The sequence below is a fragment of the Alligator sinensis genome, unplaced genomic scaffold, assembly GCF_000455745.1.
Source record: "Alligator sinensis unplaced genomic scaffold, ASM45574v1 scaffold80_2, whole genome shotgun sequence".
NCBI lineage: Eukaryota > Metazoa > Chordata > Crocodylia > Alligatoridae > Alligator > Alligator sinensis.
The window spans coordinates 1,195,745-1,220,343 of record NW_005842338.1 but is presented as its reverse complement, the minus strand read 5'-3'; the positions used below and the strand labels follow the sequence as shown (position 1 = coordinate 1,220,343).

General features: G+C 39.5%; 1 protein-coding gene across 1 annotated transcript in view; it reads left to right on the top strand.

Moving 5' to 3' along the window:
* Positions 1 to 24,060, top strand: part of PCDH17 (protocadherin 17) — a gene marked incomplete at its 5' end in the record, with an annotated part of 116,727 nt that extends 92,667 nt beyond the window's left edge. Inside the window, 3 exons of the mRNA XM_025210163.1 lie at positions 3,832 to 3,867; positions 9,562 to 9,636; positions 19,036 to 24,060. Coding sequence (XP_025065948.1) covers positions 3,832 to 3,867; positions 9,562 to 9,636; positions 19,036 to 19,718 — 794 coding nt within the window. The remainder of the gene's footprint in view (positions 1 to 3,831; positions 3,868 to 9,561; positions 9,637 to 19,035) is intronic.
* Positions 24,061 to 24,599: the final 539 nt, after the last annotated feature.

Genomic DNA, 24,599 nt, shown 5'->3' with positions numbered 1-24,599 from the left:
CTTATGTGCGTGTGTGTGAGGGGCGCTTCCTAGGTGCTAGGTCCCAGGAGCCAGCCGGGGTGAGGGGATAAGGTGTGCGCGCAGCAGAGCTTATACAGGAGGTGTTGTCTATAGTGCTCTGCATGGGGCTCAGCCCTGCCAGCTCCCAACCAGGGCAGCCTTTGCTGCTCTCCCACCATCCCACCAGCACCCGCTGGTCCCACCTGGCCGGCATGCACAGCTTACTAGCTGGACTGCTCCTAGTGTGGCAGCTCCTCTCACCCCCAGTGGTGGTGGCTGCTCCTGCTCCTGCCCCTACTGCACCATTCAGCTCCTGCCCCACTGCGTGGGACACCAGCTCCCGGCCACCTTCCACCTGCTCACAGGTGGCTATTCATCATTCTGGGTGGGTGGAGCAGGTGGAAGGCAGCCAGGAGCTGGAGCCAGAGCCCAGCACGCTGGGGCAGCAGCTGCCCTGCTGCAGCTCCCCCTCTGGCTTGAAACCACACAGGAGGAGCAGGAAGAGGAGCTGCTGCTGGAGGTGAGGGAAGCTGAGCAGCGCCCATGGGGCTGCAGCCACATTGAGACAGCCCTGCCAGAAATTGTGTGTGCTGGCTGGGGCTGGTAGGTACCGGCAGGAACTCAGCCCTGGCTGCCCCAGACCAAGCTTGGCCTCATGCAGAGTGCCTCAGGGATAGCCATGGGCCTGTGGTAGGGAACCATTTGTGCCTGCCACTTTAAGGGCCTGGAGCTGGCAGCTGCCAGGTGCCTGATGAGGGCAGCCATTTTGAATCAGGGGCTGCCCATATAAACAGGGCAGTTCTGCTGCTGGAGGGCAGGCAACAACATCGCCTGCCAGGAGCAGGTAGCTTGGTGGGGCTCCCAGTGGTGCGGGAGCCCCCAGGAAATGCCAGGCTAGTTACCACCCCAGTAAAAGGTGGGTCGGGGTGCCTTAACCCCTAGTCCCCACAACCGGGTTGGTTACCTCATATTTGGAGGATCTGTAGGGTGGCCCCCCCAGAGAGAGAGAAAAGGCCATAGACTCATACCTGTCTGGACACCCCCCTGTTTCAGGCCCACTGTGAGGAACACCCAAGAGCTGAGGGCCTGCGGTTCCGACTGGCCTGGAGGTGGGCCAGGGCTAGTGAGCCACAAAGGTCCCGGGGGGGCACACCCGTAAGGGGAAGCGGTTCATGGAGTTATGCTGCCTAGTATGAAGGTGGATGAGACCCCTTGAGGAGAGGACTCCAGGCGGGGTTCAATTAGTAGAATTCTGGGGCCCAGTGTGGGGGCCAGTGATTATGATAACGCCTAGATACCATCAGCAAGGCTTGGGCTATGGTGTAGGGGAGGAATGGAGCTGCAGATAGTGCCCCCTGGCATCAGGGAAGGAACTGGGCAGCCTCCCACTTAATTACATCAATGAACTAATTAATGAACAAAAAGGTGTGGCAGATGAGAAGGCAGGCTGTTAGCCCAGAAACAGGTGGGCAGGCTGCAGGGAAAGCAGCCCTGAGAAGGCCCCCTGTTACAGGGCCATATCCAGTCAATTGGCTGGCACTACCCTGCAGGCCAGATCAAATCAGCTGTTGGGCCAGATCTGGGCCGCAGGCCATATTTTGCCCACTCCTGGATGAAATGAAAAAGAATAGAGCATGACTTTTGTGACTTTGAAATAGGACTTTCTGGCCCTTGGCACACATTCATTTAAGCTAAGTACAGACAGCTAAACCCAAGGCTGAGTCAATTCAAACTTTATAGGTTAAACTGATAAGCAAGTGAACAGGCATTAACTTTTGATCTGTGAAATGCAGTCATATGCCTGCAGTGGCCCAGGCCAGAAGCCAGGGGGTGCTAGAGCATGCTTCCCTATTCACCTGGCCCAGAATGCTTGGACCAAGGCTAGCTTGCCCATCCTGCAATGAGGAGTTTGCAAGGAAGGTGCAAAGCATCCTGGGATGCTTCAAGTAAGTAAACTTGAATCTGGAGAGAATCTGGGACAGAAATTCAATAAACTGATTTAACCTAAATTAGTTAAGTTTGATGCTGCATCCATCCAGGTTTATCTTAACCTGGTATCAGCCATTTTGAAAGCGGTTTATGTGCACTGAACTTCTATTGTGTTCTGTTGTGTTCTAGATTTGAACCTGTTTCCAATCACTTAAACCAGTTTATGTGTAATTTCTGTCTCTAGCCATAATGGTGCAATGGGATCTGATCCCCAGTCCCAACAATCATATAGCAAGATGCACAGGGATCTGATCATAATTGCACCATTACTACTTGCCAGTGCAGAGGAAGCCCAGGATCCTGATTATGGTTATGATCCTTGGCTCCTCGTATACTGGCAAGTAGAATGCTGGGTGTCAATGTGTAAACTGATGTGGTCTCAGGGCTGGAACCAATAATCAAATAGGTTGCGTCCAGATGAGCATGAATGTTTGGTTTCCTGGGGACAAGTAGCAGTGGCGTACCTTGCACTTCAGCTGCTTGTCGCTGGGGAATGCCCATGCCACACGCACTTTGGTGCACGGCAAGCTACCCTGGGGACAGTAGGGGGAGCAGGGGCCAGCACTGGGATGGCCCTAGCACCTTTACTTGGGGTCCTGGGGGCTTCCTGGGGCTGCAGCTGTGGTGCTCCTGATGGGCAGAGCCGGTCTGGCAGCCACAGCCTAGCTCTGGGAGGCCTGGCTCTGCTTTTCAACAATGCATGCTGCCAGTGTGTGTGCTGCTGGTTTGTTTTTTTTCTGCAGGTTTTTTTGACCCCTGCATATATGTTTGTGGTGCCACATACTGCATGGCTGCACTCGTCTGGACGTTCCCATAATTATCAGTCCCAGCCCTGGGACAAAATGGGAGCCAGTCCGAGACTGGTGTAATCCTGTAGCTACACAGGAGCTGGTTCAAAACTCTAGTGTGGTGCCAGAGCTGGGACCTGCAATCAGTTCATCATCAGTCCCAGGACCAGGACTGCACTGGGATTGTTGGAGACCCTGGTGCTGGGACTGACAACCTGCCAAGTCATGGGGAACCTCAGGGCTCACCACAACTTGGCGTCAGAAAGTGGTTTTCTTCTCTGCCCCTGCAGGAGCTGTAGAACAAGGCAAGCACTATGCCAGGTCAGGGTGAGCTCTGCAGCTCCCTTTGACCTTGCACCCTGTGATGGGCTCCCCTTAATTCAGCAACCTGAAAACATATTTTGTGGAATATTTTTGTGCTCATTTTCCCATTTCACCATGCTATTTATTCCCTGAACCCATGGCAGGATTACTATTTGTGGCACAGTTAACAGATTAATTGCATCCTAAGTGTAATGTCTGCCAGAGGCATCTTACTCAGAATGTATTGCTAGCAATGCCAACAGAGAAACAATCATCTGAGGACTTTATTGGTCAATATCTGTGCCTTTCTATTAAAAGAGAGGAAGTTGCATACAACAGATGTCCCTCCTGCCCAGTTATGTCTTACTTGTGTGAAATCTACCTAATTTAAGATCAAAATTCAAAAGCCAATACTAACACTTATACAATAGCAAAGCAGGCAGGAAGGTCTGGAAAAATACACATGCATTAACAGTTTCTTAGGTTTCTCTCCCCTCCTTTTTTCTCTTAAGAAAATAAATTTTCAATTCTATGAATCTGTTAATGTTTACAGAAGTTCTATTTAATGAACATAGTAAAGTTTAAGAATGTCTGAAATTTTCTTTTGACTAGTATGGTTAATACAATATATGAATATCGCATGGAAGCCATGGTGGTGGTGGTGGTAGTGTGTGTGTGTGTGTGTGTGTGTGTGTGTGTACACACGCAAATGCCAAGATGGTTTTACAAGGCTATTTTTTTTTTCCACCAGAAGAAACACTTAAACCTTATGGACTGGTGAATGAAAGTGAGTAAAAAAGAGCATTGCAAAAAGAAAGACCTGGAACAGATTTAATTTTGATTATTGAGAAACATGAAGGGTGTCATGTTTCCCACACACTGCAGATTTTATTGCCATTCTTCAAGAATAATCCATTCCTATTACAATTGTGCATGCTTTTCCAATTAAAAAAAAATAATTGCTAATGTTTCTGTTTCATCTGATACAAACATTAGCACAAAAATACAAATAATTTCACATCAAGCAGTAGGAACAACTGGAGGATAATAGCAGAGCATTCAAGATGTTTTGCTGTAGCTTCTGAAGCATTAGTTTAAGCCCCATTCCAGTTGGGTTACTCCCACTTGACCAAGCTGTTAAGGGGTACCTGGTCATTCAGGTTGAGAAACAAAGGTAGCTGGATGTTATGCTAATCACATCACTGTGTACCATTGACTATAGTAACTGGCTTGCCTGGTGAACTTGTTAGATCAGGTCAACCAATGTCATTTTTAATCAGAACTGGGGATGGGATGTTTGCTTTGCTTATGTACAATATCATATAATTAATGAAGCACTATAATGCATGAGCTGCCAGACCAAATATTTATGTGCAGTCATCTTTGATGTCTTCAAAATGTGAAGAATTCTGAGATCAGGTACTTTACTGAAGTATTGCTCTCTCTTGCTGTTACTGAGATGAATACTACACCAGGCTGTAGAGAATCCTTGCAGGTCAACCTAAAAATATTTATGGTATAGCTTTAAAAAATGACTTCTCTTCTGCCTTACCAGCCAAATAATGAGGTGCAATGAAAACTGATGTGGGTGAAAGAAGAAGGAATAGCAATCAAGAAAGAAAGATGAGAGCAAATGGGAAATGGCGTTCAAGTTCAAGCATTTCCTAGAGGAACCATTTCTAAGTTTGATTAAGAGGCTGTAAGAAGTACCAAATGTCATGCTTAAAAAAGATCAGCATTTCTATTTTAAGATATTCAGAAGGCAGAAATAAACTATTTTGTTGACAGCCATGATAAAGAGCAAATTTTCCCTTCAAATCTTACTAGTAATGTAGCGGTAATTCTCCAAAATTACATTTATCCTTTTATTTCTTTATTTTGCATTAAATATCTACAACAGATTTTCCCATAATCATACTGGGGCGATTAAGTCTGTTTTACATAGAAACAGATGCTAGGTGTGTATGTGTAACTGTTAACACTAGCGGCATATGCATGATATCAGCTTTACAAATACTTAGGCTCCCTTGGTACTAGACACTTTTGAAGCTAAGGGAGGGAATGTTTTTATGTTATAACATTTTCCCCTGGTGATAGTAAATTAGCTGCTTTGTATCCTTCTTCAGTGGGAACTGCACAGAGTCACTTGAGAGCCTGACAGATAAGTTTTAAGCCTTGCCATTCTACCTGTTACCTAAATAGCATGCCTGAAATCCAAGAAATGTGATATGCTATGTACCTGTTCAGTAGCAAATAGACTGAAGGGGGAAAAAAATTACTTTTTTTCTTTCTCTTAAAAAACAACTTTTTACTGTTTTACTTCCTTATGGGTTGGCCTGGGACAGGATGAACCATGCAGCTGTGTGTGGTGTTCCTCACCCTTTTGGAACCCTTCATGATTAAAGTAACAATTTTTATTACAAGAAAAACATAACCTGTATCCTATTGACACTTATAAAATTATCAAGCAAGCTTGGCTGGTGCCCAGTTATCTCTTTGCCCCTTTATCTTTAAGACCAAAGCTAAAAAGATGCACAGAAGCCTCTCACCTTATTTTCTTTCTATAACCACAGAAGAACTAAAAAGATCAAAGGTCCAAATAAAGTAAATATACCAAGATTATAAGTAAAAAGTGTATATGATATTCTAGATTATATATTTATAACAAAGTGAAAGGTTCCACTAAACCTAAATGGTTTCCTAATAGCACAAGAAGGCTGATAATTTTTACATGGCTGAAATAGGTTTATCACCTTTCATACCATGTGTGTCTCTTCCTTAGTATACTACTATATCACCTCTACAGAGTGAAGATTTTCTCCTAAGGATTCAATGGACAAACTCATTGGTTGATTTTTTTGAGGCAGTTTAACATTTGCAGTGGTACCTGTTGTTTCAAGTGTTTTTAACATATTTAATGCCTTATTATAGCACCTTCTTTACAGTGCATTAGTATAAATAAGATGGAGGACCTCTCAAAAAAGATTTAACTGACAGCATCTTCCAAATTGGTTGCGTCTGTGGATGCTGTTTCTGTTCAGGGCTATAGAATCTAATGATGTTTCTCAAAGGAATCTGCCTTGGATTATATATATAGTTCATTAATGACCTGATAGAGCTTCTCCCAACTAATAGTAGGCTATAAAAAGAAAATTATTTGAGAATACAGTGAACAATATAGAGAATACAGTGAACAATATAATTACAAAAAATGGGGGGAAACAAAGAAATTACAGGTCTTAGTATAAAACAAATAACCATTTTGTCTTAAAGATTGCAATAATAGAGATGGATTCATGAAAAAGGTGATAGGTGAAGAGGTGTTTCTCAAATGAGTTACTCAACTGCTGCATATCAAAGCAATCAAGTTCCACCAATAAAGTTGTTAAGGCCTGTGTTCCAGCCTAGTTATGACTTCAAAATATAAGAAAGCAATCTAAATCTTGAAGTTCTTGATCAGTCATCCAAGGAAAATAAAGTTGAGCATGAGACTGAAGCCTTTTCCAACAAATATCTCTCATAAGATGTTTTAACTGATAATGAACCCAAACCCCTACCTGTGCTGCCACCCCAACCTTTCTCCATCTCCCACCCAATCCCTGACCCATGTTGCTTCCCCATCCCCCACCCCACTTTACTGCCACCTATCTGCCCAACCCAACGAAGGCTGCCACCCATCCTGTACCATAGCCCTGGCCCGGCCCATGACCTGCACTAACTGGATTGCAGCAGCGCTGGTAGCTCTTAGCTCTAGCCCCAGGCTTGGATATCAAATCCAAGACAAGGCGTGTTCCCCCTGCTGTTGAAGAAGGGAAAAAATCTTGTCTTGGATTTGAATAAATGCAGTACTTTCTTCCATTACAGTGGCCAAATTTAGGATTTGTATCTGGATACAGATTTCCTGGGCCCCTGACAGATCTAACACTTAAAATGTGATTAACTGATTTTAAGTAGTGACCCGGCCACATATTAATACAATTTATGGTGTGATAAAACAAGAAATAAGCCACAAAGTTTTTACACATATTTTGTGCAATAACTTTGTGGCTTATTTCTTGTTTTGTTTGTGTACTAACTTTGTGGCTGGTTCCTATTCTACCTTAAATGTTATGTGTGGCCAGTGCTTCCAGCCCTGGACTGCACAGGAGGTATTTAAGACTGAAAGGGGCTCACAGTTAGGGAGCACATTAGAGCCCTTGGCTTCCATGTGCTCTGGTGACTGGGAATACTGAGCCAGTGCTCCCAATCTCTGGAACACATGGAGCCCTTGACTCCCGTGTGTTCCTCCTGGCTGGGATCTTCACACAGCTGACCAGCGCTCCCAGCTGGGGTAACCCTTGGAAGCTAAGGGCTCCATCTGCTCCTGCAACAGAGAAGCCAACGACTCCCTGATCCCCCCAATTGGGAGCCGCATTCAGTCAACCAGTGGTTCCAGCTTCAGGAGTGCATGGGAGTCAAATTTTCTATTTGCCAGTTAGAGTGAGCCTAGCATCATGGTCCAAGGCTTCCCTTGCACCAGCAGCATGGAGTGCTTGGGAACTAATCTCCAATCCCACTACTGCACCTCTTGCCCTGCATGTGTGACACAGCCAGAGGCATGATTGTTGGGACTGAGCATCAGATCCCATCACATCTTTAACATGTGTCAGTGGCCCGACAGACCTTTTAGTGATGCTTATTTAAAAGGGGATTGACTATCCATTGACAAATGTTAAATCTGTAATCCTGCAATGGGTGAATTAATTCTCTCACAAAACCTCACTTATTTCAGTCTGTCATATCCAGAAGAAAAATGGTTACATACTCTGGTTGTTAATAAAGCCACTGGAAAGGTATATCAACAAGATAGAGCTTCCTCGGAACAGAGACCTCTCAGTTTGTTGAGTGCCACCCACAAATCAGGACATCCTTAAAAAGAAATCTCCTATCTCTGACTTCTAGAAGTTTACAAAGTAAACTCTCTGCACCTTTCTAGATGTTGTATGTTGAGACAATTGACAGCCTAGGAAAAATATTTAATGCTGTTATATAAACCAATAGTGGCTTGCTTGTGTGTCAGTCAGGAATAGCGCTCTCTCTCTCTCTCTCTCTCTCTATATATATATTTTTTTTTTAACAAAACCTATGTTATCTTCAGGAATTATCTATCAGCAGTGGAATTATATTTTCACTACCTTTGTCTATTCCCCCCAATTTGTTGCTTTTGTCTGTCACAGCCATGTGTTCTTTTTTTATCTCTAAGTAGATTGTACAGCCTACTATTTATTTTCAGTGACTGGGACCCAAGTAGTGTTTACCAAATAATTCGACTTAGACATAACGGATCAGTTGATACACTTGCTAATGGGCTGCTATACCATACAGCATCTTAGTAAAAGAGAACGAATATGTTATGAATTATTGTAAAGAATTAATTAGTTCAGTCAGATACTATTACTAAGGAAATTCCATCTAATGGGGCAATACTGATAAAATTGCATTGAATAATCCATGGACCTGACTGTGAACAAGAAAAGGAAAATGTGTTAGTTTGTAATGTTCTATTAAATAGATCCATAGATGTATTGCGTCATGCTAATTGTTGCAGTTCTGTTTCTCTTCTTTTCCAGGAAACAACTCTTGGGTTCTACAGCAAGCAGTCACTGTATTCACAATTTAAAAACTAAGAGTTTGTCAGTTTAGACCAGCTAGTTAGGCTGTGCAAATCACCAGCAGCTGTATTTAGCATGGGCATCCCTCCACAAATATAGAGCCAGTGTAGCCTAACTCATATACCTTCTTCCTTGTGGCCTGACTCACGGCTTATTTTAATGTCAGGATGTGGAAGAGGCTCTGTATGTGCTATTCAATTTTTCTGCAGCTGGTATAGGGTCCTTTAGTAACCAATAACTATCACGTTAGAACAGGTACACACCTGTCTTCCCCAGCCATCTTAAGAGGCAAAGGGCTGGAGAGCCAAAACCTTTTCTTCATTCTCAATTTCTCTTTTCCCTTGTAGGAGGGAAGTGAACTCTTCCTCAGCCTTGAGCAGCCGCTCTGCTTCTTTTCCTGTTCATCTGGTGCTTTGTACTGCCAGGTTGAGAAGCAGATAATATGGTGCCTAGTACCTGAGCCCCTCTGATGCAGCACGTGTCCAGTAGGAAAACTGTTTGCAGCTGAAATAGGACAGCAGTGTCCAAAGAGCTCTCACCACACATCAGAATTATTTTGGTTTGCATGGGAAGCATGGTTCCTTCACCATAGTGGTGGGACTGTTTCAAGCATTTTCTTTTAAAAATTGCAGGAATGACTCAGTTCACAGTCAGGTACAAATTGAAGAGCGGAGTTTAAAGGGTCAAAGGCCAAAAGTGGTTTCTGGGCAACGTGGTACTTGCCATGGTTTAGGCAGTATTTTGCAACTGTGGACTTCCTTACATTTTGGGGATGTGGGGGAAGTGGAAGCTGTCCCTGTCTGTGACTCACAGGTCTGATTTGCCTGCAGAACAGCAAGGCAGAGGCCAAAGACCCATTGTTGGGATCTGTGGACCAGCCCGCTGTGAGGAAGGAAAATTTTCAGGTAACAAATGCATTTTCTTATTCTTTCCTCCAAAAATATATGAGACTGCCACTAACTCTTTAATAACCAGTATGATTTCAAAGCCTACTTATTAAAGATTCTTTAATGTGCTGTGATTTAATGATCAGTTCAGCCCTGAAATATGTCTAAAATATTTATGGTCTAGCACAGCGGCAATGAACTAGGATTAATTCTACTGTCCCACCAGCTGTTTATTGCCTTTGAAATATTTTATGCTACATCAGTATTAGAAACATACTCCCCTTATCCTGTATCCAGGAGTCCTGGAGGGGAATGTTGTTTAAGGGTAATAATCCTCGTATGTTGATAGTTGTAATACCAAAAGAAAAGTTCACAAGAGCTAAGAGCTTAAAAAATGGCAGCCCATTTTGGTTTTACTGTCAATCATTCTGCTATCTAATTGCTTTGCCTAACTGAAGGAAACCTTTCAATAGTCAAGTCAATATAAATATGCAGATTTAAGACAGCCCTATTTAATAACTGGGAGCATGTGCATGGAAGTGTTTGTTTATTTCTCCTTATTTATGTCAAAATCAATTGTAATTAAATAGGAATCAAACCTCAGAAGTAGTACTTTAGTTGATTGTTCTCATCACAAGTGTCATATAACCCCGCTATGTAAGACATGTCAGGAAAAGCATTATTTTTCCTCTATAATAAATACCTTGTAATAATCTTTTCAGTTCACATTTTATCAGTAAAGGCAATTGTCTCCCTGAAATCAAAAGTGAGACACCCTTTCCACATCACTTCTGTGAGGTTTTCTGAACATATTCCAGGAATTATTAGCTGTAGTTCTGAAAGGAAAATTATTGATATTCCCTTTTGGACAATTTATGCAATTCATTTTTCAGTTATTTATACAGAGATGCACATACATTTAGGCAGTCAATATTTAGTATTATGTCATATGTCAAGACACTAAAACAATTTCTAAAACAATTTATTCTATTGGTCCAAAGTGCATGCTGTTTTGTTTTTTTTAACTTTGTATTATTTTGTGTGCAGTCAAACTAAAGATATGTACAATCCAGAGAGCTATGAAACTATTTCATTACTGAGTTTCAAATGTAAATATTTTCAATAATAAATATGCATCCACAGAACCAAAGGTTAAGTGAATCCTGTACCACAGGAAGTTAGTATGAACTCTGTGCATGCATCCAAAGGCAGATCTTTTTTCTCTTTAGTGTGTGACAGAGGTCAGAAAATATTGTTCATTTTGTAATGCGGTAAGAAAGAGAACATTTTGAGAGCAAGGATTGGACAGTAATTTCATTGTCTGCAGCCACTTGCTTTTAGAACAGGATGATGCACGCTTTAAGCCCAGTCCCACAAACTCCTTCTCACTCCTTAGACATGTGAGTGCTGTGTGAGTGGTTTGTAGGGTTGTATTTATTTGTTTTTTATATTCAATATTTATAAAGGAGAACAAATGAAAAAAACTCAGACATAAGAGTGTTTCACCAAAACTAAAATAATAAACCTATTGAAATCAGTGGCAAAACTTTTGCTGATTGTTGCAGAACCAGGATTTCGTACTATAAGTTTTTTGAAAGAAGGTAAAGCATTTAGTATATTAAATATGTGAGATGAATGAAGGTTATGCAAGCATCAGCTGAGAAAATAATAATGTTGTATTAAAAAAAAACTACAAAATTTCTAATTCTTGTTCATCTATGGAAAAAAATTAAAGCAGATATGTGAGACAGCACCTTGCAGAGATACCCTAAGCTAGTTTTGTGCACTGGCTCTGGAACTAGAAGCAGTATAGCCACATTAGCATGGCACTGTGAGATAATTTGCTAAGAAGTAGGGCTTATTTTACTGTATCACTGTGCTGATGTAGCTGTATCACTTCTGGTTCTTCAGTATTCAAATTCAGAACCAACTTGGGTGTCTCTGCAAGGTGCTACATTGTGTAAACTTCAGTGCTTGAGCTATTCATGCTAGCTTTGGGTATTTCCTCAGAGCACTGTATTGTTCTATGAAGACAGATTCTTACTTGTTCTTTCCTTTATTACTTAAAATAAGGCTGTCCAACTGGTGGCTTTTAGGCCACATGTGGCCTGCAAGAGGTTAAGTTGCGGTCCCCGGGGTCTCATCCGGCTGCCACCCTCCCATTGCTCCAGCTACAAGAGCAGCCAGGGCCTCCACGCTCTCTCCTTCCCTCCTCTGGCTGCCACTTCCTGAGCTCACCCCAGGTGGCAGGGCAGTGCCAGCTGAGAGTGAGTCCAGGCTGCACTGGCAGGTGGGGAGAAGGGTATTGCAGTGGGGGATTGGGTGGGGTACCTGTAAGGGCACACATTATAGTGGGAGAGGGGAAGAATGGGAAATTGCACCTGCATGGTGCACCAGTTGTGGGGAGAGAGGGGAGAACACAGATTGCAGCAGTGGAGGGGAGCATCTACACAGCTTGGTGGCCCATGGATCACCTGGTGCAGGCCACACAGCATGTCAGTCCCACTGACGTGGCCCCCAGAGCATGGGGCTCACCCAGGTCCTAGCCCTGATTTGAATGCTTATATCTTACAATACACAGTGTTACAAAATATATCTACCTATCTACCTAAACATTCTCTTGTATAGCCCTGTTACAACCCTACACAGTGGCACATGACTACACTTGTTAAAAAGTATAAGAATTAAATTTTAGGCCAAAAATGTACTCCAGTCATCATTTAACAGGTCAACCACTCAGTGAAGTGTGTGTGAAGCAAACAGGATTTGACCAAGGGTGTCTACTGTAAATGCAGAGTACTGTAGGATTTTTTTGGACAGGTGTACTATGCAATTGTTTATACTGAAGTGAAATGCAACCTTGCACATACGCACAAACATGAATATGCCTTATTACATTATGTACAAAAACTGGATATAATTAGCAAAGATTTTTTTTTATTATACATATAGCTCAGAAAGTGTTTCTAGCAATAGTTTTGTATGCTGGGATTTTGGTGGTTTGTTGATTTTTATTTGCTTGTTTAATAAGTGTAGCTTTTTTCTTTCTTTTTTTTCACCAATTTAACATAAACATCTAGAAGCCAATTAATGTGAAATAGTATTAATTATGTAAATCAGAAATAAGATCTTGACACCTTACTTGTTTGCTTTACTATCCATATCAGAACTTCATATAATTAATAAGTGAAATCATGATATTTTTTTCTTTGTTATACCCATTTGAAAGGAACCAGCAGTATGAAACTACAACCAGTTATTATTGTAGTGCAAGGTGCATGTTCTGTAAACAGAACTGTATTGAAACCACCATTTTTATTCTAATTTCTTTTCAAGGATCAGAAAAAGCATGGGGAAAGAGAAAGCACAATAAAAGTATCCTTTATTGTAACTTAGTACAAAAGACCATTGTTTGATTTAGCTTTTGTTATAGCTTAAAACAATAAGTCAGTTTATATACAAAAATATATAGTTTACATGATAAAATCTAGATTTTGCCAGCAAGCCTCCTTCTTATGTTATATTAGCTTTCTTTCCACTATAGATTTCCAATCTAGGTAACTATAGTTTTCCAGGTAGCTTGTTTCCTTTTCTTTCTATGGCTGATAATTTAGCAGGTCTATTTTAGTATATGTTCTCCCTAAAGTGCATAGAGCACTTCTGACTGTTTACCCTAAAAGCTCCAGAGATTTGCAAAAGCCTCTAGGCTGCTGCTGTTTATTGTACACACTTGGATTGTTAAGGGTTTATTTTCAACAGGAGGTAGACAAGAGTAGAGATAAAGACCGATGGTGCATATCACCCTACCAGTGCACCTTGCTGTACAGGGTTGCCTATGACCTATTTTATATATTTATTTTTACCTTTAAATTGATTCTGTTTTCTTATAAATACTAATTTGGCCCTTGGCGGTGATAGTTCACTTTGTGTTTATAGTTTCTGCTGCTAGTACAAAAGTGCCTGTTCGATTTTCTTCACTGTCTGCTAGCTGCAGCAGTCAAAATTACAGGCTAATGGTGAGGTGAGCAGCTTATAATGTATGATAATCAATACTCCAAATCTGCTTCTTATGATGTGACATAAAAGAGTGAAGTAAAAATCTACAGATTTTCAGCATTGTAGAGCAAAAGCTCATGCAGTCCTGGTGGTTTTCTCTTCAAGGTCATCTTGTATTTGTTTCCTCACAAAACTATTCTCTCTTTTTTGCTTCATATTTAATTCAGTCAGTGCTAGGATGCCCAGGGAGCAGAAATGGAAGGTTAGTCAATACTGCAAGTATGAATGCGAGTATAAAAACTGCTTTAGTAAATTCAGGAAACGAGAGAGAAGATAAATAAATATGTAAAAAATAGATATTACAGTTAAAGGGATTACCAAGTATATTAATCACAGGTTTTGCTTATGTGCTTTCCTGATAAAATGAATAGCGTAAATAGAGTACATTACATGCATGTGTGCACACACACACACACACACACAGGTATGTAGCTATTTTTTATATATATGAACACACACATAAATTCAAATAGGCTAAGAATTTCAAAGTTACTGGGGATTTTAGCCCCAGAGTTCATCTTTATATCTACCCTAGTCACATGTGGAAACCGTAGTCTTTTTTTGTACATTAAAGACAGGGTACAGAGGCAGATCTATAGTTACTGTTCTACATATACTCCATTTTATATTGTATTTTCAGTTTTGTATACATTGGGGGTTCTTTAGCTTTTGGATTGAAGTTTGTTTTGTTCTCTGTTCAAGGAATATTTTTAAGCAAGCATGTTTCAAATGTTTTGGAGAATGAGACAGTGAAAAATACATTTTATTATAATATGCATGTATAATTATGTACACATTTTTATATCAGTCTGATGCCACATTGATCCTTGTTGGAAACTTGAAATTTAGCATCTCTCCTGTTTAAATGTGCCTTTTAGTGGTTGTGTTGGGCTGTGTGATAATATGCACGATTTTGCCAGCTTTCCCTGGGCAATGTGTACATGGTATATGTTAAGGAAGCTCATAGTCAGCACTCTCTCTCTCCATAAAAATAAAGGTGGTGTGTAGGAAAGGAAGCAAAGAAAGGTGGCTTGTCTTGATATAATGATTAACTGAGGGCAGAGAGGGAAGTAAGAAAGACTGATTCTGTTATACAGAGCATTCTACTATAGCTGCCTATTTAATATAATATTTGATGGTCCTATGGTTTTTTTTTGAAACCTCAGAAATTCCAAACAAAATATGTATTAAAAGGCTGTTAAGGTTACAAAGCAAAATTCAGAGATCAAGAAACAAGTGAGTTATTCAGGAAACACTGTAAGAGAGCCATAAAACTTTTCTATCACATTGTCATGTATTCTTTGTATGCCACATATTTAACAAGAAAATAATTTTAGAAATGTTTTAAAGATTTTCAAACAGTAGTATTCATTCTTTGTATCACAGAACTCTAATAAACCTATGCAAGCAGGTGCCTTAAGTTATCGTGAAGCCAACTATATAGAATTCAGAGGGAAAGAAAATGTATGACTATGAAATTGTAAGCAAGCACCTCACAATTTAAAGGATCAAAAAGTCTCCAGAGAGAGGGAGTTTTTTGCCATACATAATATAGCATTTAAAGGTGTACCATAGCGAATACTAACCTTGTCTGCCCATATTAAAACCTGACTTCTCCCGTTAATGGTATAGGTCTTCAAGGTTATGATGGATTGGACTTTATATCTGTCCGGAAAGTGATATTGCACCTTAGACTGTGTAATGTCAGGAAGATATGCCACTATTGATTGCATATCTTTGCAGGCTGAGGGAAGTTCTATTTAGTTTGGTTTGGAGTGGTTTAAAAATGTTTTCCCTTGTGTGTGTGGATGGGAGGTGGAGATAAGAGGGTTGACAGTTAATATTTCATTTGGTTGTTTTAAGTGGCAGCTGTTTGAAGCTGCTTAGAGGATAGAAAGGAGAAGTAGACCTGATATACATAAACATATGGCAGGTATATGAAAAATGTATTTACTTGTGTGGCTCTGCATTTGTGTCAACAAACTATTGTCACATACATAATGCTGTGTGTCTGCGTGCATATCATTTTCATCTCATTCATATTTTTCGATCCCAGTCCTTTAACTCTCCTCAGGCTTATCTCTTTTCTTCACTTCATTAGCTTCTTTTATTCCGTGGATTCCACAATGTTCACTTCACCTCCTCCTCTTTGCCCAGTTGCTTCTTGCTCAGATGTACAATTCTTATTTCTTTCTGAAATCCTGCTGTATTGTCTTCCTTAAGGATGCTCTGAACTGTCTTCTCCCTTCAGTGATGTTCTTTGTCTTGTATTTGTTTATCTCGGCTATCTTAGGTTTTAAGCATTTCGGGCAGAGAACTTATATAAAGCACAGCATACACTAACCACACTTCATATATGATTATTAATATATGTAAGCTTACTCCCTCAGTATAATTTAACTGAACTCATAATCAGGGATCCTGGTTTTCTCTGTTAAAAAAAAAATCCCCACTTTTCAGATTTAAAAAAGTAACCCAAAATCCACATTCTTCTGTGATTAATATGAAACACCGCTATATATAGATATCTATATCTGTATATAGATATATATACTGAATAGGATATCTATGTATAGGATATCTATATACAGATATATATAGATATCCTATATATAGATGTCTATATACAGGTATAGACATCTATATATAGATATCTATATCTATACAGATATAGATATATATAGGTATCTATCTATCTATCTATCTCTATACCACTAATATATATCTATCTATATAGATATAGATAGATAGATAGATCTATATCTATATATATATGTATATTAGTGGTGTTGCATTTTTAATCATGGAAAAATGTGGATTTTTAGTTACTTTTTTAATTTAAAAAAATGGGGATTTTTTTTTTTTTATCAGACAAAACCAGGATCCCTGGTCATAATTAAGCAATATAATACAATGTGATTTCATAGAAGTAGGGTCGGAAGGGACCTTGCAGATCCTCAAGTCCGACCCCCTGCCTGGGCAAGAGGAAAACTAGGCTCAAATGACCCCAGCCAGGTAGGCATCGAGCCTCTTCTTAAAGACCCCCAGGGTAGGAGCCAGCACCACTTCCCTTGGAAGTTGGTTCCAGATCCTAGCCACCCTAACTGTGAAGTAGTTCTTGCAGGATTTAAACTTATCTCATGATTGATTCATGTCTTTTTACAATCAAGGCTGAGTTACAATATTTCATTTTTCTAGATGAACCTTTGTATTTTATTCTGTGGGCAGCATCGTTCAATGGATGTTTATATAACTCTAATCTCTATGATGATGTGGTATAAGATTATTAAGTGTTTGCAGTCAGTTCCTGAAAAAATGATGTTCTCTAAGGCCACATCTGCACGTGCAGGGGCATGCATTTGCAGCAGTACAAATAGTAGCAGCACAAATTTGTGTCACTACTTTGTGCTTCAGTGCATGCCCCTGCTGGTGTCTTTTGCAGCAGGACACATTGTCCTGCTGCTCCATGTGCTGCAGGAGGGGCTGGCTGGGGCACAGGGTGCCTCAGCATGGGGCTAGCCAGCAGGGAGCCCCGATACTGAGGCCATGGTGGGTAGCCAGCTGGGGAGCAGCATGTGGAGACGGGGGAGCAGCCAGCTCTGGGCTGCTTGCTTCTCTATATCTATGTGCTGTGGAGCCCCAGCACTGAGGCACCCTTCCCCCCCCTGCCAGCCAGTCCCTACCTGGCTGGGGTACCATGTGTCTCGAGATGGGGCAGCAGGCTCCGGGCTGGTGCTGAGGCATGTGTAGCCCCCATCTTGGTATTTGTCCCAACACATGTCACTTTGCTGTGCTTTGCACTGCTTTTTTTGCAGGGTTGTTTTTTGGGGGTTTTTTTGCTCCAGGGCTGAAAATTAGCAGTAGGGCACATGGTTTAACATGCAATGTGTGTGGTTTGTGCAATGCAAAGAGGTTTGCAGCATCACAAACTGCACGTGCCTGCATGTATCTGGCCTTAGGGTTAAAAAATTCAGCATTTCTCAGAATCAGTCCCATATGTGTGCATCTCAGATTCATACATGAATGCATCACCTTCTCAAACACAAATTCAGAATTTTAGTCCAGTTATAATCTTAGATGTAAACATGTTATGGATACCAATTCCTTCAAAGAAACAAAAAGGAAAGGAAAGAAAAGACAAAGATTGTATGTCCTTCTGTTAACTTTAACTCATTGAAATGGTTGTCAGATGGGGAACATTGTATTGGAAACTCAAGTCACAAGACAAAAAAGATATACTTTTTCAGGATTGGCTGAGAAGATGAGAGTATAGCTCCCTTCACAATCAAAAATAACTTAAAAAGAGATTCAAAGGATATTTCTGAAATGTTCTGGTGTATTGACATAGGGCTAGAGTCACATAAACAGTAGTGTTATATGATAAATAATGGCAGTCCAGAAATATTGGTTTGGCATAAGATGACAGACAAAATACATTTTTTAAAGTTTTCCTATAGACCTTTAAATTGAATTGTAGAACTGGAAGCACCCAAACTTAGGCTCTAAAATACAGTGGATTAAAAAAAAAAGTCTTTAGCTATATTCCATCATCTTTTTGATAAAATAGAAATATAAAAATCTAGACTGACAGCATTATCAGTTCACATAGCGTGTCACGGTTTGTCATTCTTCCAAATTATACGTATTGAGCAAATCCATTTTCACATGCTTGCTCCAAAACAAAAAAGGAGAAAACTGATTACATGATCCATACTCAAGTTTAATAAAATTGCAATATGCACTTTTTGACAAGCTTATATTTAATGCATACTGATAGAAAATTCCAGTTCTCTACTCTCAGCAGAAAAAGTAGGCTTTTCAAGAAAACCTTTTTATTTCATGACTGTCACCCACCATAACAATTACAAACAAAATGGAGGTGACAAAAATGAAACTTCAGCTTGTTGATTTTGTAAAGTATTTGTATTTCCAGAAAGTCAGTCATTGCTCAGTTATTTGATTTGAAAAATTAATCCTGATAAAGCCTTTTGAGTTCTTTAAGTACCGTTCACTATTTTCTAGGATGAGTTTTGCAGAACAAAGCCTAACAGATTTCTACAGCGGATTAGTTTACAGATGAAGCAAAATTCCACTGAGAGTGATTCTCTAATGACCCCTTTTTACTTCCTTTGGGCTATGTGAATACTTTAATACCTAGAGAATAGAGTATATAAATCCATTGTCTCAACCAGTTGGTTTTTGCACTCCCCCTGAAATATTTTAATTATTGCTTTTTTTTTTAATAATTAAGAACCTGGAGGTCAAGCAAGCCCACTGACAGTTAATTCTAGCCTCTGTATTAGTTTAAAAGAACCCCTAATAACTACAGCCTTTTTTCCCCTTTTTTTTTCTTCTTTACAGAACAAGAAGAGTGTGTTAACTGTACAGATGAATGCAGAGTCCTTGGTCATTCTGACAGGTGTTGGATGCCACAGTTCCCTACAGCCAATCAGGCTGAAAATGCAGATTATCGCACAAATCTCTTTGTACCCACAGTTGAAGCTAATGTTGAGACTGAGACTTACGAAACTGTGAATCCCACCGGGAAAAAGACTTTTTGTACATTTGGAAAAGACAAGAGAGAGCACACTATTCTCATTGCCAATGTTAAACCTTATTTAAAAGCCAAACGTGCCCTGAGTCCTCTTCTTCAGGAGGTTCCCTCAGCATCGAACAGCCCAACCAAGACATGCATTGAGCCTTGCACCTCAACAAAAGGACCACTGGATGGTTGTGAAGTAAAATCAGGAGCCTTGGCTGAACCAAGCAGCCAGTACCTGTCAACTGACAGTCAGTATCTATCACCTAGTAAACAGTCAAGAGACACTACATTCATTGCATCAGATCAGATGGCTAGGGTCTTTGCAGATGTACATTCCCGAGTGAACCGAGACTCAAGTGAGATGGACTCTGTTCTGGAGCAGTTAGACCATTCAAACCGGGATCTAGGGAGAGAGTCAGTGGATGCAGAGGAAGTTGTGAGAGAAATTGACAAGCTTTTACAGGACTGTCGGGGAAGTGACCCTGTGGCTGTGAGAAAGTGAGAAAAAAAGGGGGGATAGGCTGGCATTATTTGCCTCTTCTGCTGATTTAAAAAACAAAACAAAAAATCTCCCCTGGTTGTAACAGTTTTACAGGGATGAAGGAAGACCAATGCTGCTTTAAGGCTTTTAGTGAACATCTGAAGTGCCCACAAGTATGTTCTTTTCACTGCTCTTTCTTTTTCACAGATAACACTGGTTTCGTTTTGACCAAACTTTCATTAGGACAGAGTGAAGTACATTAAGAACTAAAAATGAAGAAAGACGGTGCCATTTTGACAATCTGATAGGAAGGTATGAGAAAGGAGGAATGGAAATACGTCTGCTGTTTTAAGACTGTCCTTAATAGTTGATGCTGACTTTACTGTTTACCTGTAAACCCCATGAAAAACAGGGTTGAATAATTCAGATCTGTGATGGATTTCCAACAGTAATCACAGGCTTCTACTGAAAGTCCTAAAAAAGATCTTGTAGTAGTCCAAGCGACACCAAACATTAACATTCATTTGTGGTAAACATTTCTGTATAAAGTTACCTGCCACAAAAAGAAAAGCAAACAAAAACCCATTCCAGATCATTTTTCAGCAAAACATATCCTGGTCATTAGTAACACACTTCATATCATATTAAAGTTAAATGTAAAATGATATAGTCCATTTTGTCCTGCACACACATAAGCTAATTCACTTGATAAAAAGAAAAAAAGGTTTTAGTGTCTGTTTAGCGTTTTAGTGTCCAACAAAAATATAAATAGTTAGCAGTTTTAAATAAATTTGAGGTATAATAAAAGTTTGCAGAAATAGTTACCTTTGAAGGGTAATAAATGAAAATAATTAACATTATTAACACTTTTTTATTCATTTGTGGACACTAAAATAGCTCAGGAAAGTGAAAATGTCTTAGACATCCACACAAATCACATGATCATTTAAATGTGCAAATGTAAGAAAATTCAGTGTGTTTACATCAAATGACATATTTTTATTGATTTATTGCAGATTCAGTGCATATGAGCCAAATTGTTGAGTGTATAAGAGCTATATTGTGTATTTTATTAAATTAATATATAGTTGTGTTGCAAAAATATTTGGGCTTATATTGTAAATGGCAAGTGTTGCCTCAGTAGCTGTCGAACTCTATGAGTTTTGTTTTTCCTGCTTCCTTTTCCCCATGGAGTGTGGGAAGCAGTGCCTCAGAGCAAAGTCTCTTGTTTAATGTATGGTCTACAAAGTACTGCAGTACATAATCCGTTCAAAATGTGTTTGAGTGAGCTGATGGAGCTAACTGAACGGCCTACAAATACATCCATCAGTCATGGTTATGTGCAAGTCCTTGTAGAAGCTTCTATTGCAAACCCATGCTTAATAACAAAAATTACACTTGAACCAACACCTGAAACCTCCTTGCTTTTTTCCAAAAACACATATGCAACCAATTTGTTTCGCTATCACGTTCTTGTATGAATTAAAAAATGATCCTAGTATGCTTATGTTTATGCTACTGCTAAGTACAGAGCCTGAAAATGAGTCAATGCCCACATGGCATGAATGCTGTTTTGTCTGGTTCCTTAGAATGTGTGAAGATTTGGTAAATTCATGGGTCTGGGCTGTTGGTATTATTTTATTTTTATTTTAAGTTATTTTGCTATTTTTTCTTTGGAAAAATTTGAGAGGGAATTACTTTCCATGTTTCATTCTAAATGTCTTCATAGTGTTTGATAAATTACAAAACTGGTTCCAGGTCAAAGCTGAAAAAAATATCATTTTTAAATATATGCTTAAAATGAAATGAGCACAAGTATAAGGAATAGCAAAGGAAAAACATTTTTCCCATAGACATTTTAAAAGCTCTGTGATATAGCACCATAATATACCGGTATAGAAAATTGTGGTCCTGGATTGAGTCATATTTGAGCTAAATTAAGTCATATTTTTAAATGTATACAAAAACTAGGTTTGCCCTTTCAGATCCCCCAAAGCCATACAGTATTATTCAATTCAGGAACAAAGTTAGCCAACAGATGGTTATGATGCTGGGCATTTTGTTAAAATAATGATCATATCTATCAGTCCTACAGTGACTTGTATTTGATTCTTGGAGATGGCCATTCCAAAAGCTTTATTTAGAAAAGCTATAATCTTATGTGAACAAATGATCTAGTCTGTGTTTTATCAAACTATGTTCCATGTTTTGGACAATTTTAGGTATCCAGAATGTGTGGCTGACTGTTCTACAATATTTTTTTTGCCAGGAGACTCAAGGTTGATTTTTGCTTGATAGCTGAAATTCCATAGTGGAAAGGACGGACCCCTTTTTAGTTTCATCTGTCTTTTATACTAATTTCTGTAGGGCCCATTGCTCTTGTGTTTGAGGTTCCAAGCATTTAGCTCTGGCAGCGAGATTCATTATTCAGCAAAACTTAAATGATGGAGTCTTCTGTGCTTTATACACAATTTTAACACTGAGTATCCAATTGTACAATTCATTGTATGTGTCTGAAGTCATAAAAACACAAGGGCTCTTCTGAGAAAGGGCTGTACCAGTGTGAAAGGAATTTACCTTAAGGCTCTCTGTCACTAGTGATTTACTAGCTTTAGCTGTTTAACACATTATCTGTATTTAGTAGTGATTATTTATTTGCCCTGGTGAGGTAATTCAGAATTCATGACACACGGCTTTATAGCTGAGTTTAGGAAATCTTGTTTTATTTAATTTGGCAGACAACTGCCTTGCGTTGTGGATCGCTGGCACATTGTTTCCAGTGAGGGTATCCAAGATTGTAATATCAGAATTTAGGAGCGATACATAATCAACCAATAGAATTTATACAAACATGGGTTTTGTTAGGTCAGTCAGAATCAGGGGAAGTGATTAAAAATACCATATATGGAGGAAATAAAGTTAACTTTTTATCCTTCAAACTTCCTGCTGTCACTACCAGGAATTGTTGAGAGGAAGAGTTGAGACATAATTTAAGCTTGGGTCCATGAATTATTTCCTGTATTCTTTATGTACATAGGGCACCTTTTTGAAAGTGATTTTTAATACTAAGTGAAACTTCCAGCAGATGACTGCAAAAAAGATAACTGATATGGAGAAAATCCCATTAGATAGCTAACAAAATTATGCAGTCACTTATGAGTTGAAAATTATAATTATGAGTTGGAAATCTATACCACTTATACAAATAACTGAGTATCATTTCCTGTGATTTCAAAGAGATGTTGACCAACAAACCAGGGGTTCAAATTCGCTAAAAATATTATTTTTTCTTTGCTTGTCCATCAGAAGTGAGCTTATCCTTAACTGTGATTTGCCATTGCAGTATGCAGGAGGTTGCCCATTCAGAAATATAACCATAAAAGTCATGCAGATGCTAGTAATGGAGCTGGATGCTTTATTCAAACCAGCTTTCAAGCTGTTTGTTGCCTAATGGAGTAGAAGTTGCTGAGGTCAACAAGTAGTTTGAAGTCTGGCATAATATATTCCTACTCGTTATTGTCTAATTACATTCTTTCGACATCAGGCAGCATTTATCAGTGCATTAATTCAGATGTGAGTTTTGGATATCAAGATTTGCTGATTTGAAGTGTAACTGAATGAAACCTGACTAAGGTTTTAACTTCTTTAGCCCAACTGTTCCATAGGTTAGCAGTTCACATATATCAGTCCCTATATCCCCGTACGGCTCAAAGCTGCACCAGGTCATTGGTGAACAACACAAACAATCAAAAGCAGCATACATTGTATGGATTATCTCAACCGCTATTGTTTAATGGCTGTGTTTTATGTGACCTATCTGGAAAATGAGGACTACGAATAAAAAGCAATTACTAATAGTGGTGTTGCCTACTCTTGCATTCATTAACACAGAAGAAATGTGTTAAACGCTGCATACCACAGGGAGCCTGATGGTAATTACTTTGGAAAAGCAACTTGTGGCAATGCGGCTCTTGCAGCTAGTTATCAGTTTGCCAAAAAAATGACAGTTCCTGCTTCATTTATTAGATGTGTGTGACCATTTGCTCTCAACAGGAAGGTGGTGAAGACTTCTCATCAAGCTGGGTAGGTTTATCTTTTAAGCAGCTGATGCGTTGAAGCCCTAAAGGCTGTTATTTGCTCACAAGAGTATGGAACTGCAGTAATAGGACAGTTTGGTTTAGTACTCTGATGTGAACTCACCAAAAGCATTGTAAATGAGGGTCCGAGTTCTTAAAGGCTGTCAGCCCAACCAGAAAGATCACATTACTATTTGAGTGTACAAGTGGAAAAAATAATTTAAAAGATATAGGTTAGCTTTCTTTTCTTAGTTGTTTAGGTATATTTTTTTTAGTCTCCTGACTAATAGAGGTAAGCAAAGCATTGGGGAACAGTGTGACCATCTTGTTTGGTTGTTTGAGATGTTGCTATAATGTGTGATCCCAAATAGACTGAAATATGTTCTATTTCAGCACGAGGCAAAAGCTCCAAATAGCATGTGCAAGGGCTTTTTATAAGTGCTCTTATTCAGCCTCTTCTGTTGTTACCCCTGTGGCATAACAGTAACAAACTGAACTGCATGGAGTCCTGGGAGGGTTCGTTTTCCACAGTGGAATATTCTACTAATAAACAAGAAAATGGTGCTTGCTTCTGGTAACTTAAATTCAGATTTAAACCATATGAATACTGCAAGTATTAGGGAAATATATATAAATGCCAGATACTTTGCTTACTATTATTTCAGCATAGATTATATCTGTTTTGATTTTTTTAAGCAGTAGCTAAACTGAACAGCCATAATGGCAGGCTGTCTATTCACCCACCTCATATTTTCTGCAAATATATTACACAGGAACAAAACCATCTTGCATCTAATGAGCTGACTTTTCTCAACACAGAAAATCC